At 42.0% G+C, this 17,540-nt stretch overlaps 1 protein-coding gene across 4 annotated transcripts in view; it reads left to right on the top strand.

Moving 5' to 3' along the window:
• ADAMTS12 (ADAM metallopeptidase with thrombospondin type 1 motif 12) overlaps window positions 1-17,540 on the top strand; it is a 390,453-nt gene that overhangs the window by 323,982 nt on the left and 48,931 nt on the right. For all 4 annotated transcript variants that reach the window (XM_029218869.1, XM_029218871.1, XM_029218872.1 and 1 more), the window contains one exon: window positions 9,112-9,264. In XM_029218869.1, the coding sequence (XP_029074702.1) occupies window positions 9,112-9,264 (153 nt within the window). The remainder of the gene's footprint in view (window positions 1-9,111; window positions 9,265-17,540) is intronic.

Genomic DNA, 17,540 nt, shown 5'->3' with positions numbered 1-17,540 from the left:
GTGGCAAAATGATCACATGTTGATGTCATTCAGCATTTTTGATGACAATGCATGACTCATCTCTCTAGCTAAAAAGAAGTGTTAACAGCTAATATAAAATAACAATATATTTCATTTATGAAGCATGTTAATTTCCAAACCACTTCCATATGTAGTCTACTACTTTATCTTTTTGACAGTCCTGGGGAGTAGGTAGGGTCTTGTTTATACCAATTTATGTAGAGAAAAACTAAGATTTTTAACAGGTAAGTAACTTGTCTATGGACATGTCCGTTGGATGATGAATCTTCTAAAACTTTCTGCTCTTATCTGCTGTCTCTCTAGTGAATTTCAGTACCAATCGACAATTTAGCTATATAAAATTCTTTTGTATGAATTAATCAGCATCATTGGTCCTGAAATTGACTATAGTGGCCAAAAAAAATAGGTATATTCAAACTTCCAAAATTTTTTGTTTGCATTTGAACTATGTTTCACATTGATTTACTTTAAGTTCTAAAGTGAAATCACATTCATTCCATTTTCTGTCAATGGAGGGGCATCTTATTATCCCCATTTGGAAGTAAAGAATCCAGGTTCAGGAGGAGAAAAGATTTTCATGCTTAAGAGTAATCCAATTTGTTGAAAAAAAGGAGAGGAGTGGGTCTCATGGTCCCTGACATTTTAGTCAGGTTTCTTTCCATTGGGAAAGTCCTAATGGGCTCTTAATGGTGAGGAGGATGTTGACAATGAACATCTATCAAGTGTGTGCCATGCTTTACAGCATGATTTTATGCTAATTCACATGCATTCATGTGAATGCGTGAATCCTCACCACAGCCCAAGGAGACTGGTAATATTGCCTCCCATTGTAGAGATAAGGAAACTGGAGCTGAAAGGTGAAGTAGCTAGCCAGAATCACACATACTCATGAGTGACACAGCAGGGATTTGAACCCAAGCAGACAGACTTCATAGCCTATGATCCATTGCTTTGCAAATCAGAAAACATCACCACTCTCTCTACCTTCTGCTATTTTTGTTTCTTCTTTGGTCATATGACATAAAAACAATGCCATTTATGTGGTGACCCTGGGTAGACAGATGAGAAAATCACATAGTTCTCAAGAAGGTACTTAAAATAACATTGAGGGCTCCATGGTTACTTTTGAGTTCACAGGGGCAAATGGTGCCTATAATGTCACTGCAGTGGGTTCAGCCTAGATATTTTGAAATAAAAATGTTCCATTTAGGTTTTATGAATGATATCCTTTTAAGTAGTACCACCCAAAGGTATCTTTCTTTCCAAAAGCTTGGGGCATCCCTTAAGGACAGATAAATAGGCTTATTGTTCTGCATCCAAGAAAGCAGTCTGGACAGTGTGTCCATACTGAAAGACAAAGAGAACAAGTTATGGAAACTGAGGCTACTTAGTTAATTTGTAGGATTTTGTTAATTAGCCAGTGGAGATGAAATCTGAAAGTACCTACCATTAAAGACACTGTGGGCCTTGAGAAGAATACAAGCTAGGTCAAACAGAGTGTGAAAGTGTAGATGATAAAAGGCATATATATGGGATCAGTATCAGAATAAAGTATGAATGACATGTGTACAGTATGTCTATGTAATTAGAAATCACACACACACGCAGAGGCTAGGCTGTTGTTAACAAATAGAGCCAAACAAGTTATGGTTCGCCAGAAATTGATTTCTCACTCAGCATAATAATACAAGGTGATTCCATGTCTGCAATGGTGGTAGTAGAAAATGATGCTGGGAATCCAGTCTGAAAATGGCTCTGCCATCCTCCTGTCTTCAAATTTGCCCTGGGGTCACCATCCTAGTCACAGTCAGAAAGGGAAAAGAGCACAGAGGCACTCCCATGGGAGGTTTTATGGGCCAAGCCTAGAAGGGGCACTTATCAATTCTGCTCACATTCCATTGTCTAGAACTCAGTCATATGACCAAACCAAATAGCAAGGTGGATGGAAAATGTAATCTAATTGTATACCCAGGAAGAAGAGGAAAAAGGATTGTAGTGAGTATCTAGCAGTCTCTGCCACTGAATGACATGGCCCACTGTGTGTTTTAGGTAGCTCATTCTGGAAGCAGTGAGGATGAGGGATTTGACCTGTTGGGAGGATACTGCAGTAGTCCAGATGAGGAATGAGAACTAGGACAAGAATGCTTGGGATGTTTTTGTGCCAGTACCACACTGTCTTGATTACTGTACATTGTAGTATAGTCTGAAGTCAGGGAGCCTGATTCCTCCAACTCTGTTTTTCGTTCTCAAGGTTGCTTTGGCTATTCGGGGTCTTTTGTGTTTCCATACAAATTGTGAAATTTTTTGTTCTAGTTCTGTGAAAAATGCCAGTGGTAGTTTGATAGGGATTGCATTGAATCTTTAGATTGCTTTGGGTAGTAGAGTCATTTTCACAATGTTGATTCTTCCAATCCAAGAACATGGTATATCTCTCCATCTATTTGTATCATCTTTAATTTCTTTCATCAGCATCTTATAATTTTCTGCATACAGGTTCTTTTGTCTCCTTAGGTAGGTTTTTTCCTAGATATTTTATTCTTTTTGTTGCAATGGTAAATGAGAGTGTTTTCTTGATTTCACTTTCAGATTTTTCATCATTAGTGTATAGGAATGCCAGAGATTTCTGTGCATTAATTTTGTATCGTGCAACTTTACCGAATTCATTGATTAGCTCTAGTAGTTTTCTGGTAGCATCTTTAGGATTCTCTATGTATAGTATCATGTCATCTGCAAACAGTGACAGCTTTACTTCTTTTCCGATTTGGATTCCTTTTATTTCCTTTTCTTCTCTGATTGCTGTGGCTAAAACTTTCAAAACTATGTTGAATAAGAGTGGTGAGAGACAGTATGGAGGTTCCTTAAAAACTACAAATAGAACTACCATATGACCCAGCAATCCCACTACTGGGCATATACCCTGAGAAAACCATAATTCAAAAAGAGTCATGTACCAAAATGTTCATTGCAGCTCTGTTTACAATAGCCTGGAGATGGAAACAACCTAAGTGTCCATCATCGGATGAATGGGTAAAGAAGATGTGGCACATATATACAATGGAATATTACTCAGCCATAAAAAGAAACGAAATTGAGCTATTTGTAATGAGGTGGATAGACCTAGAGTCTGTCATACAGAGTGAAGTAAGTCAGAAAGAGAAAGGCAAATACTGTATGCTAACACATATATATGGAACTTAAGAAAAAAAATGTCATGAAGAACCTAGGGGTAAGACAGGAATAAAGACACAGACCTACTAGAGAATGGACTTGAGGATATGGGGAGGGGGAAGGGTAAGCTGTGACAAAGCGAGAGAGAGGCATGGACATATATACACTACCAAACGTAAGGTAGATAGCTAGTGGGAAGCAGCCGCATAGCACAGGAAGATAAGCTCGGTGCTTTGTGACCACCTGGACGGGTGGGATAGGGAGGGTTGGAGGGAGGGGGACGCAAGAGGGAAGAGATATGGGAACATATGTATATGTATAACTGATTCACTTTGTTATAAAGCAGAAACTAACACACCATTGTAAAGCAATTATACTCCAATAGAGATGTAAAAAAATAAATAAAATAAAATGACAAGCTTTAAAAAAAAAAAGAATGCTTGGGATGAAGAAGGGAAGATAAATTCAGGAGTCACTGAGAACTTAAAATCAGCAGGACTTTGTGGGGAATTGAATGTGGGGTATGAAGAGGAGAGAGGAGAGGAGCATGTCATGACTCTTCTGTTGGAATCTTGGGTGTCTGTTAGGTGATGCTCCTATAAACTGAGATATAGTACAATGTATAGAAAGAGTAAGTTTCAAAAGAGACAGAGAAAGGAACGATGATGAGTTTAGTTACAGATCAAGTTTAGTTGATAAGACCTGTGGGATATCCAACGGATAACCAGCAGATGTTTGTGTGTATGGGTCTGAGGTTCTTGAGAGAGATGAAAACTGGAGATAAAATTTGGTAGCCATGATCAATAGGTAGAAGTTAGAACCTTGGAAGTGAATGAGGTCACCCAAGCACAGCCTGTAGGCCGCAAAGAGTTGTCCAGTGTTGGGACACTGGAAAACACCAACATTTTAAGGAGCTGGCTGACAATGAGATTCCATGTGAAAGACTGGTAAGGAACAGTCTAATATTTAAGGCTTAAATCAAGAAATGTGGTGCCACAGATGTCTAGGGACATGAAGACTGACAGTGGGCCTAACGGATCTTACAATTAGAAGGTCACTAGTGACTTTGGGGAGAACATTTATAGTATTGAGATGGAAGGAGATACCAAAGTGCAGCCCAAAGGAGAGACCCTTTTGGAGGCTATCACAGTTCTCAGATGGGACAGTCCCCACATTAGGACTGTTAATAAAGATGGACAGCTCTTCTCAGTCCACAAATTCATACAAAAGTTTCATTAAAAAGTAGCTTTAGGGGCTTCCCTGGTGGCGCAGTGATTGAGAGTCCACCTGCCGATGCAGGGGACACAGGTTTGTGCCCCGGTCTGGGAAGATCCCACAGGCCGCGGAGCAGCTGGGCCTGTGAGCCATGGCCACTGAGCCTGTGCGTCCGGAGCCTGTGCTCTGCAACGGGAGAGGCCACAGCAGTGAGAGGCCCGAGTACCGCAAAAAAAAAAAAAAAAAAAAAAAGTAGCTTTAGGATGACCCAGAAATTAGTTTCCTTTCCCATACTCTTATGTAAATGTGTTTTAATGCATTTGTCCTGAGGATATTTTATACATGTGAATTAATTGATAAATGTTAATTGATCTGAGAAGTTACTATATCCAAATAAACTAAACCTAAATAAACGTACCTATCAATCCTGATGACTGTTTGAGCCCAGAGGTTAACTGATGCATTTTGATTTTGATCAAGATACAAAAATTAATTCTATCTCATGTCGTATCTTTGACTTTGACAGAAATAAAGTCTCTTATTGAATACATCATAGCTCACCAAAAATTTGGCAACCGTGGTGGAGTCATTGAGAGCTATTAATGCTAGGCAGTTTGGCTGGAAGGGGGGAATTGGCCCAGATTGCAGAGGTTTGTAAAGCTACAAGGATATTACAAGAACAGAGTTCCACGTTTGGCAGGAGTCCCCTTCATGACAGGGCTTGGTGCCTGCTCCCTTTCTGCATCTTTTGAGACAAAATGTTTAATACACAGAACTGTCTGAGAGGATCAGGATACAGAATGAAAACTTTGGGTTTTGAGTTTCGCACCCTCCCCTGATTTTTTATTCTACCCGTATCTGAAGTTGCTTCTTTAGGATTGTCCCTCCCTATAATGGCATCGCTGGCCCCTCAGTCACCACACCTTAGGAACCCCAGGATCACCACTGGTATCAGTCTTGCCTTGTCCTACTAGAAAAACCCTGACAGTTTTTCACGTCTGTGTCATCTCATCATTTCTGTCATCTCCTCTTCGTTTCCTGTCAGTTTAGGCTCAGGAGTTTCCAATCTAACAGTGGGAGGCATCTGGAAAAGAGTAGGGATGCTTTTGTTTGTTACAATGATGGGGGATGGGGGCTGCTACCAGCATTCAGTGTCTGAGAGCCAAAGACAATGAGGGTCCTGTGACATTGAGGGAAGTCCAAAATACCAATAGTGCCCCAATAGTTGAGAATGGAGAACCCTAGTACTCTTTCCTTTACCTTTACTGGTCTGGGCACTTCCAATCTCTCCCCTCCCCAATGCTTTCCATACTTCGTCACGAGAGATGTAAGACTGCCATATTACTCTTCTGAGCGGAATTTTCTAATCATTCCAAACTCCTGATCACAAATCATTAATGTCTCTCCATTACGTACCAGATAAAATCCACTCTAATATCCAACAGCCTTCAGGTCCTCGAATAATTCCGCTTTCAACATACTGCCTCCTATGACGTCATCCATCGTAAGCTTCACCAAATCGAAACTGCTCAGTTTCCACTAAACCTTCTGCTCGTCTCAGGTCAATGCCTTTGTTTATGCTGTTTCCTCTGCCTGGAACTTCCTTCTCTTTCTCCTTTGTCCTTTTACGTTCTACCTGTTCTTCAGTATCAAGCTTTGAGCTTCTTCTTCCATAAAGCCTTTCCTGCTCTTTAAGATTGGAAGCATTGTCATTTCTAAAGTTCCTTAGCATTGGATCTGAAATTTCTCTCTCTGTGTCCTCCCTTTCTGTCCTGTGTTGAAGGGGTGTTCATGTCCCCCAGCATACACAGTTCCTTTACCTACCTGTGATTTTGAAAATTACTAAAGAATTGATATAAAAACTGAGTTAACACTGTAAATAGACATAAATCTAGAAAGCAGATGTTCTGGGTTTGAGTATTGGCTCCATCATTTACTAACTGTATGTTCTCACTGCACCCATTTCCTCAACTTTAAAATGAGGATGATGACGATGCCTGATTGATAAGATTGTTACGAGATAAAAGGAATAACTCTGTGTAGGAGAGTGTCAGGCACATAGGAAGCACTCAGTAAGCATTGGCTTTGATATCTATTTATAAGACAGAAAATGTAGGTGCTTCACAGTATGCATGGGTGTGGATTGCATTTTGACAGGTCACCTCTCGTCAAATTGCCTCATCATTCAGTCGGATCCCTTGGGCCAGTCAGTGAAATGTATGCTGTGCAGTCCTGTAAATGGAAGTGACAGTAAAATTTTCCGCAGCCTTTCACAGCCGTTTTCTCAGGATTCTGATGTAGCGCTGCACATCATTTCCAGTTCTGACCACCCCCAAACCTGCTCCTTGACCTGGTAAATCGGTTGTCACAGGGTCACTAGCTGTAAGGAGGGAGAAAGTTCCCAGAACAAGCAAGTTGTCCCTTCTGCCTCCTTAGGGTCCTCCTCTCTTCTCTGACCAGCCCCCCCCCGCCCCCCCCCCACCCGCCACACTCCTAATTTGAAACTAACTAAAGAGACAATCAGTGGAATCCCCTTTTACTTACTGCCTTCCAGGGACATCCTCCTGTCAGCTTCACCTTTGGACTCATTTGCTGTCTAAATAGAAATTGTCAAAAAGGAATTAAACAAATGTCTACTCACAACATCTGAATCTAACAGGACTAGATTCAGAGCTCCAGAGACATGTGTTTATTTACAACATAAATATGGTACAAAGAACTGTAGACATCACTTGTGATGTACCAGGGTCATCAGTAGCCTGGGAATTTGGTCTCACTAGCTCTGTCCTGGGTTTGGGGCAAACGTCATGTTTTTCTCCATGTCCTAATGTGAAATTAACGTTGTACTGTCTGTGTGACCTTAAGCATGACTGCTAAGCTCTCTGGGCCCCGGAAATCTGGAAAGTGGGACTCATAACGCTGACCTTGCAGGTATACTATGTTTAATAGGTAACATTTGTAGAGCACTCACTTTGTGTGTGAGTTACCTCTGTTGTTCTCACAGCAACTTAATAAATGAGGTCTTAGTGTTGTCACCAGTTTCACATGCTAGGGACGTTAGGAAACTAAGAAAGATTGCACAATTAGTCAACTGCAGAATTGTAATCGTATCCTGAGTCTCAGAGGTTAGAGAAAATATAGGAAAGGTACCTGTTGTGTAGTTGTATCAGTTGTCCATTGCCACAGTAACGCTATATAACAACCAACCACAAAATCTCAGTAAACATTAATTTTTGTCCATGAGTTTCTGGGTCAGCTAGGAGTATCTGCTGACCCGGGCTGAGCTTAGCTGACCTCAGCTTGGCTTGTCATGCATTTGCTGAAGGGTCAGCTGAAGGCTGGCTGGTCTGAGATGGGCTCGGCTGGGTCACCCAGCTGGGTTTCACATGATCTCTCATCCTCTAGCAGGCTAGCCCAGTTTTATTCTCATGGCAGAGACAAGGGTCCAAGAGTGAACCAGAACAAGCAAGGCCTCTTGAGAACTGACACAACAGCACCCACTGCAATGTCTTGGCAAAAGAAAGTTGCAAGAACAGTCCCGATTCAGCAGCTGGGGAAATACATTCCACCATATGATGAGAGGAGCTCTGAAGTCCATTGAAAAGAGCATGGGTGTGAACAATGGGGCCGCTAGTGGAATCAGTCTATTATTCACTTCAGCTGTTATAATCTCTAATGTGTATATATGTATATCATATATATACACACATAATATAGTACAGAGGAAGAAAAGCTAGGAACTTATGAGAGATTCAAATCCAATCCTAAAGAATTTTAAGGAGAAGAATTGACCTCCATAAATGAGCCAGTTGAGAAAATGTTGACCGAGGCTATTTTCTGCTCTTCCCTTTCTATGAGCAGCATTGGTGAAATGCGGCAGCGTGCCTGCAGCTCACCCCCTTCCCCAGGCCTTCACGCCAGGATACTTTTTTTTTTTTAACATCTTTATTGGAGTATAATTGCTTTACAATGGTGTGTTAGTTTCTGCTTTATAACAAAGTGAATCAGTTATGCATATACATATGTTCCCATATCTCTTCCCTCTTGCGTCTCCCTCCCTCCCACCCTCCCTATCCCACCCCTCTAGGTGGTCACAAAGCACCGAGCTGATCTCCCTGTGCTGTGCGGCTGCTTCCCACTAGCTATCTACCTTACATTTGGTAGTGTATGTATGTCCATGCCTCTCTCTTCCTTTGTCCCAGCTTACCCTTCCCCCTCCCCATATCCTCAAGTCCTTTCTCTAGTAGGTCTGTGTCTTTATTCCCAGCTTGCCCCTAGGTTCTTCATGACCATTTTTTTTTTTTATATTCCATATGTACGGGTTAGCATACGGTATTTGTTTTTCTCTTTCTGACTTACTTCACTCTGTATGACAGACTCTAGGTCTATCCACCAGGATACTTTTTAAAGGGAAGCACATCTCCATTTGCACTGGGTTTTCCTCCCACAGAGAAATCAGGGATTTGCAAGCCTGGCTGCTTATTAGAATCACCTGGGATTTGTTTCTTAAATACTCCTGCCTGAGCCCTACCCACAGGCGTTCAGATTGTTTGGGGCTGGAGCCTCAGCGCTGGTTTGTTCAAAAGCTCTGCAGGCCGTTTTAGTGAGTAGCGGAGATTGAGGACCCCCAACTCCAGGGTGGGGTGGGGTGTGTCTGAGAAAGCGGCCCCGAGCCTCTTCTCTCTCCTCCCCTCCCCCCCCCGGCAGTGTTCCACCACGTGTGGCCTGGGGGCCTACTGGCGGAGGGTGCAGTGCAGCACCCACGTGGATTCCGACTGCGCCGCCCTGCAGAGGCCTGACGCTGCTAAGAGGTGCCACCTCCGTCCCTGCGCTGGCTGGAAAGTGGGAAACTGGAGCAAGGTAACTGATCAGGCTCAGCAGTGTTGGGGGTGTCGGGGGCGGGGAGGGACTTATACGAGGTCATTTGCTAAAGCAGGTTTCCTTCCTCCCTTCCTGCCTCCTTTCTGCCCTTTGCTTTGATAAACTGGTGAATGCGTAAATCAGGTGTTACCATAGGCCTGCTTCAAGTTACACAATAGCCTGAGAACAAGCAGAGTTTTCAGTAGCCCACAAGTTTTTATCTGCCTGTCTTCCCTTACCAGATAAACTGAGAAAAAAAAATTTTAATTTGTGTAATTAATTGCTTGTCCAGCATGCAACACTATTTCTAAATTGCTTAAGTTTAGCATTATAATTAATAATGATACATTAGCACAAGTGTAATTAAATCATCCTTCAGTAGCTGCTCACAAAGCAAGTATAACATTGAATCTGTCAGACTCAAAATGAAAAGAAAACGGAAACATAAAGACACATTTGGTCTTTAAAAGTGTGTGTCCTGGGCTTCCCTGGTGGCGCAGTGGTTGAGAGTCCGCCTGCCGATGCAGGGAACGCGGGTTCGTGCCCCGGTCCGGGAAGATCCCACAGGCCGCGGAGCGGCTGGGCCCGTGAGCCATGGCCGCTGAGCCTGCGCGTCCGGAGCCTGTGCTCCGCAACGGGAGAGGCCGCAACAGTGAGAGGCCCATGTACCGCAAAAAAAAACACAAACGAACAAAAGTGTATGTCCTATATTGATCTTTCGGAAGTGCAATTTTCCTGTCCTTGCTAATCTAGCTGTGGTTACTCATTTTTCTGTGCTGCCTGCATAGTCCCTTGTGAAAGGCTTTATCAGATTTTAGGATTAATCAGGCTTGGTTCTTCTGGGCACCAATCAGGCCCGACCTGCCTGTCACCCTGATGGGGCTGAGCCAGCCCCTGGGGCATACAGATGCAGTCAGGTCGTAGAGACATTGGTCAGAGGTGGGGTTGAGAGCTGCTTGGCAGAAGGGGTGAGAGGTATGAGCTGTGCATACACCTTCTGTTTGTGAAGCGCACCCACCTGTAAGACACCCTGCAGGCTCCTGTCTTCTCTCTGGGGAGCCAGTTTCCCTTGATGGCCTTGACACAGAAGGGAAAAGAGCTACCCAGAAATTTGGGGAGGCTGGCATCCCCTCTAGATGGTTAGCGCCCTCATCTTGTAGAAAGCTCACGTCCCCAGACGAGCAGGGCCATGAGGTGTCCCACTGGACGTCTCTGGTTCTCCTGGCAGACTTATCTGACAGACAGGAGTGTGGAATGTCATTTAGCTGCATTAGGCCCCTTTTCCCAAAGAAAGGCTCTGATCTTTGGCAAGAGAGAGAAAGTAGTGAGAGTCCCTGAGAAAATCACCACGCATTTCTTTGATGCCTGCCAACCTCCCTTTTTCTGTTTTCATACCATTTTTCTTTCAGGAACAAATGCTGGTTTTTTTTTCTTTCTCTTCCAACTCATAACAAACTCAAGATCAAAAAAGGACTAAATGTCTGGCTACAAGTTCTCTTCCATATCCAGAAGAATCTCAAGCAACATTTCTATCCCTGACCTTGCCAAATGTTGACCAAGTCCTGAACTTCCACTTTCCCATCACTGGGACTAATCCTTTCCTTGGAAATTACATGGCTCATAGAAAGGACAGATGTGGGAAATAGCTCACACTTTTAAAAAGGTCCCTCCACTGTAAAATTCTAGGAATTCTAGCTGATATAAAAGCCTGCATGGGCGATCTGGTAGCTCTTCTTTGGGGTCAGACCCCCTAAAGAAAGCCCTGCTCTGCCAGCTCATCCCTTCCGTGTCTGTCTCTGGGTCTCTTCTCTCTCATGGTCAGGAGGTTTGTAGATGTATTTATTAACCCCTGTAGACTCCTGGTGTTTTGTAGAAGCTGTCTCTGACACATCACCAAGTTCTTCCAGAATGTGGTAACCACCCATCTAAACTCAAACCCTCAAAGTTACTCCATTCCTATCAGTAAGGAAAATATCTCCTCTCTCAGGATAATAGATAAACCTTATGTCAAAGACACTATTTAACTACTGATAGTCAATTGTCCTGACTTCTGTTTTTTCTATCATTGGGGACATTGAATACATGACTTCCATTTTTCCTAGGAATGTTGATTTAAATTTTATCTTAAATTTTTGGTGACTGAATGATACAGCTTTTTGACTACCACGTTATTAACCAGTTCATATGCATGTCTAAAGTCCAAATCATACACTAGGAAATATTTGAAGGCCTCCTTAGTTTCACTATTCTACCGGGACTCTTAAACTTATTCAGTGGCCAACCTCCAAACCCTAGAGTAGGAAAATAGACTCCCTGGTTTTGCCTTTATCTATCCAGAGGGTTTAGATTCTGCCAACTTGATGGTTTACCTTTTCACAAATACTTTCTCCGAGGGAAGAATTCTAATTTGATCATGAATCTTTCTGCATTATCCCACTGACCACTACCCCAGATCCAGAGGCACTTTAATCTTGTAGGACTAAGGGTATTCTGCAGCCTCCCTTGAACCCGCAGGGATCACACCAGAGGCGCTGGGTTACTCATCAACAACTCCCCACTGCTGTGTGTGCTGTCTGAACTGTAGCTGTTTAACGGGCTTCTGTTTCGAGCACCACTCATCTCCATGATGGAGCCCTGATGCAACTGCTATGGACATTTACTCATACATGTGGCAGTACAATGAGCCTGTACGTTCAGATCTTTACCTTTAAAAAGTCTAGAAGTTGTTTTTTTTTTTTTTTTTTTGGAATGGCTTGCTGCTTCTTCATGCATTGATCTGTCTGAAACAAATTCCAGGGCATAGTCCTGAAGTTTGTCCCAGAAGTGTACCTGAGAAAACGTAGTTCTGCAGAATTGAATCCTGGAAGCAGCACTGGGCCTGGGATCAGACACGTCTGGGTTGGCAGCTCCACTTTGTCACCGGTATAGAACACTGGTCCTTTCTTCCAACCTCTTAGGAGCTTTAGTGTTCTAAAGAAATGAAGTGGATCCTACGGCATCTACTAATCTCATAAAGTTGTACAGATCAAAAGAGTGTGTGTGCAACAACTTTGTAAATGGTAAAAGACTGTTCAGATGAAGCCTTGGGCAAACTTTGAGCTCTGGGTAAAGGTTAGGAGTAGTTCTCAGGCGTTTGCTAACTTCTGGCTTCCTGAACTTGGGGCAGGGGTGTTGTGGAAAGGTGGCAGTGGAGTAAGTCCTGTCCATCCATCAGGTCTCCACTCCGCATGACTAAGCAGGCAAGGTGAACCATGAGCTTTGGAGGACTTGACCTACCTTGCATCCTGGCACTCGCCAAATATCACCAAGTGCCCGACACCGCACAAGAATTTTAGGTAAACAGTTTTATTTTTATCCAATAAACGACCTTCTTTATAACTCCCACTGAGGAAATGAAGGTTTGGAGGGTTTAAGCCACTAACACATGATCAGCTAGTACTAATACTCTCAGTTCTGAGAAACCATCAACTGGGGGACGGGTCATCAATTTAATGACAGCCTTTCAGAAAGAAAGGAAACACTACACAGTAAATATGTACATCAGTTGTAAGACACATGCCAATTACAGAACATTAAATTTTGCATAAGAAAAGAAGTGATTCTTGTGCTGGAAGAAATGATGTAAGTGACAAAGATGAACTTGAAAAACCTTCACCTGGGTTTGACACCAAAGCTATGCATCCTCACAGCCCCACACACTTCCTGATTGAACATTTTGCCTGTACCTCCTGCAGTTTTGTAAACTTTATTATCTTTCTTAGAATGATAATAACTTTTTGTAGTTAAGTCTGACAGATCTTGATTATTTCTGAAATGAATCAAAGATTTTTACGTTTCCTTGGAATGCCCTGTCTTCCCACCTAGGTAGTGTTGCAATTTTATTTTAGCAGTAGCTGACCTTATTACCTGTAGCTTTTTTTGGAAAATAAAAGTGGCAGCCTTTTCTTATGGCTTTGAGTTTCATTATATTCAGTGCTACATTTTTTTTAGATCTGAACTTTTACAAATGCATAAAATAGAAAAAGAGCCCCGTCTTGCTAAATACAGTCCCTGACTCTCATACATAACATGTTCCCAGAAACATACATCAAAGCCCGATGTGCAAAAGTCAAAACAGAACTGCATGTTATAGGGGAGATTTTGTGCCCAGAAAGCAAAAACTGACCAGCTGGAAGGTGAATAATACACTCAAAATCACTGCATTTATTTTCTCTTGATATACTTTGTTGTACATCTAAACTGTTACCCACTCTTGGAAGCCCCAAGTGTTTTAGATGAAGGAATCCACAAGTAGAGAAAAGAACAGCAATCAAATGGAAACCTTTAGGACCACAGAAAGCATGAAGTCAAGACGACTCTAGCTGAGGACTGATGTCCAGACCGTGAGGCCCTATCATGGCCCCTGCCCATCTCTCTTTGTCCACCCCTTCCCGCTGCTCTAGCATTCTGATGGACATGTTCCTGAACAAGCCTTATTGCTTCATGGCACTGCGCCCGTATATGCCATTACCCCCACTTTGAATGTCCCCCGTGCTATTTTGCCTGCTGAGTGAGCATCTGCTCATCTTACATGATTCAGCTCAAGCTTTGGCTCCTCTATTCAAGCCCTGCCTGGCTTCTTCAGGTGAAGTTGACCGCCTCCTCCTTTGTTCCCTCACTAGATCATGAACGACTTTTGAACATACAATCTTTACAACTTCTACTCATTACATGACTTCTTCCTTCTGCTAGATTGGGATACAGGAGCTGGAATATAGTTAAGGGCCCAGTAACAGGGAGGAAGTGAAGTGTGAATGGGGTGGGGGGAAGACGGACAGATGAATTTGGGTGCTGTTCAACACAGAATTTTTGGAATGAATTATTTGATATTAAGGGTCTTATGAATCTGTTTAACATAAGGAAAGGAACAGAAAAGAATTATTTCCATATCCTGGTTTAGTACTTGGAGAGCAAGAAAGTATTCTGAAATCAAAGCAGAATACAAGCCCAGTGATCCCAGACACATATCACTCTAGAGTGCTGGGAGAATTTAACCATCCAGCTTATCCTCCTTTTAATACCGATGGAGAAACAGAGGCTTAGACAGGTAAAGTCACGTAGCCACTTGGTGTCAGGGTCGTACTTGAATGCAACCTGCTGACCTCCCAATCCCACGTTGGTTAACTTTATTATGCTCATCTGAACACTTGGTAGCAGTCTAACGTGGAAACTGTATCAGGATGACTCCATAAATCAGAATCAACACAAGGAAGAAATGGTTGTGATTTCATTTTCTCTCTGCCAGGGGCTCCTGTAAGCTAAGAGGAATTTTCTTTCTAACTCAGTCTGGTTTGCTGATCACATCAGTTAAACAAACTGGTGTGAGAAGCAGAAAATGGTTAGGCCTGTTTGGACACAACTGGGCATTAGCCAGTCTTTCCATTCTCCTCAGTCTGGCTCTCCTGTCCTCAGTCTGGTCCACAGACTCCAGGTTAGGAAAACTTGAATACAAATAACCCTCCTTTAGGGCAATAAGAAAATGAATATGATAATTGGCATTCAGCAAACAAAGGCAAAACAGTTATATCCTGCCACTTCACTCCTGCTAACTGAATCAGAGGCCCTTCTGAAAATGAAACAGAAGAGTCACAGATTTAGTATCTTCCCTTATTATTTACTTCACCATATTAATAAACTTCATTTCCCACTGAATGTGAATGTACGCTTTGACAAAAAGGTAATGCAAATTTCAAAAATCTAGGAATAACAGATAGTAGCAACAAATGAAAAATAAGAAAACAAAACCCCATTGTACACTTATGTCTTAGAAAATTCCTCTTCCTAATAAAGACCCCTCTTGTTTTAACCATGGATTATTTCCTGGAAATCTGTCAGACAAATGGCTGCTTTGTGTGGAAATTATTAGCATGCTTCTGCATTTGTTATGTGGCTGATTTTATTTTGTTTTATTTTTTAACATCTTTATTGGAGTATAATTGCTTTACAATGGTGTGTTAGTTTCTGCCTTATAACAAAATGAATCAACTATACATATACATATATCCCCATATTTCCTCCCTCTTGCATCTCCCTCCTACCCTCCCTATCCCACCCCTCTAGGTGGTCACAAAGCACCAAGATGATCTCCCTGTGCAGTGCGGCTGCTTCCCACTAGCTATTTTACATTTGGTAGTGTATATAACTCCATGCCACTCTCTTACTTTGTCACAGCTTACCCTTCCCCCTCCCCGTGTCCTCAAGTGCATTCTCTACGTCTGCGTCTTTATTCCTGTCCTGCCCCTAGGTTCTTCAGAACGCTTTTTTTTTTTTTAGATGCCATATATATGTATGAGCATATGATATTTGTTTTTCTCTTTCAGACTTAACTTCACTCTGTATGACAGACTCTAGGTCCATACACCTCACTACAAATAACTCAATTTCGTTTCTTTTTATGGCTGAGTAATATTCCATTGTATATATGTCCACATCTTCTTTATCCATTCATCTGCCGATGGACACTTAGGTTGCTTCCATATCCTGGCTATTGTAAATAGAGCTGCAATGAACATTTTGGTCCATGACTCTTTTTGAATTATGGTTTTCTCAGGGTATATGCACAGTAGTGGGATTGCTGGGTCATATGGTAGTTCTATTTGTAGTTTTTTAAGGAACCTCCATAGTGTTCTCTGTAGTGGCTGTATCAATTTACACTCCCACCAGCAGTGCAAGAGGGTTCCCTTTCCTCCACACCCTCTCCAGCATTTAGTGTTCCTAGATTTTTTGATGATGGCCATTCTGACTGGTGTGAGGTGATATCTCACTGTAGTTTTGATTTGCATTTCTCTAATGATTAGTGATGTTGAGCATCCTTTCATGTGTTTGTTGGCAATCTGTATATCTTCTTTGGAGAAATGTCTATTTTGGTCTTCTGCCCATTTTTGGATTGGGTTGTTTGTTTTTATGATATTGGGTTGCATGAGCTGCTTGTAAGTTTTGGAGGTTAATCCTTTGTCAGTTGCTTCACTTGCAAATATTTTCTCCCATCCTGAGGGTTGTCTTTTGGTCTTGTTTATGGTTTCCTTTGCTGTGCAAAAGCTTTTAAGTTTCATTAGATCCCATTTGTTTATTTTTGTTTTTATATCCATTTCTTTTTTTTTTTTTTTTTTTGCTGTACCCGGGCCTCTCACTGTTGTGGCCTCTCCCGTTGAGGAGCACAGGCTCCGGACGCACAGGTTCAGCGGCTATGGCTCACGGGCCCAGCCGCTCCGTGGCATGTGGAATCTTCCCAGACCAGGGCACAAACCCGTGTCCCCTGCATCGGCAGGCAGACTCTCAACCACTGCGCCACCAGGGAAGCCCTATATCCCTTTCTTTAGGAGGTGGTTCGAAAAGGATTTTGCTGTGATTTATGTCATAGAGCATTCTGCCTATGTTTTCCTCTAAGAGTTTTATAGTGTCTGGCCTTACATTTAAGTCTTTAATCCATTTGGAGTTTACTTTTGTGTATGGTGTTAGGGAGTGTTCTAATTTCATTCTTTTACATGTAGCTGTCCAGTTTTCCCAGCACCACTTACTGAAGAGGCTGTCTTTTCTCCATTGCATATTCTTGCCTCCTTTATCAAAAATAAGGTAAACATATGTGTGTGGGGTTATCTCTGGGCTTTCTATCCTGTTCCATTGATCTATATTTCTGTTTTTGTGCCAGTACCATACTGTCTTTATTACTGTAGCTTTGTAGTATAGTATGAAGTCTGGGAGCCTGATTCCTCCAGCTACGTTTTTTTTTCTCAAGATTGCTTTGGCTATTCGGGGTCTTTGTGTTTCCACACAAGTTGTGAAATTTTTTGTTCTAGTTCTGTGAAAAATGCCATTGATCATATGATAGGGATTGCATTGACTCTGTAGATTGCTTAGGGTAGTATAGACATTTCACAATGTTGATTCTTCCAATCCAAGAACATGGTATATCTCTCCATCTATTTGTATCATCTTTAATTTCTTTCATGAGTGTCTTATAGTTTTCTGCATACAGGTCTTTTGTCTCCTTAGGTAGGTTTTCTCCTAGGTATTTTATTCTTTTTGTTGCAATGGTAAATGAGAGTGTTTCCTTAATTTCTCTTTCAGATTTTTCATCATTAGTGTATAGGAATGCAAGAGGTTTCTGTGCATTAATTTTGTATCCTTCTACTTTACCACATTCATTGATTAGCTCTAGTAGTTTTCTGGTAGCATCTTTACAATTCGCTATGTATAGTATCATGTCATCTGCAAACAGTGACAGCTTTACTTCTTCT

Source organism: Monodon monoceros, unplaced genomic scaffold, assembly GCF_005190385.1.
Source record: "Monodon monoceros isolate NGI ecotype Baffin Bay Population unplaced genomic scaffold, NGI_Narwhal_1 Super_Scaffold_12, whole genome shotgun sequence".
In the NCBI taxonomy this organism is placed as follows: domain Eukaryota; kingdom Metazoa; phylum Chordata; class Mammalia; order Artiodactyla; family Monodontidae; genus Monodon; species Monodon monoceros.
This window is presented reverse-complemented; position numbering and strand designations above follow the sequence as displayed.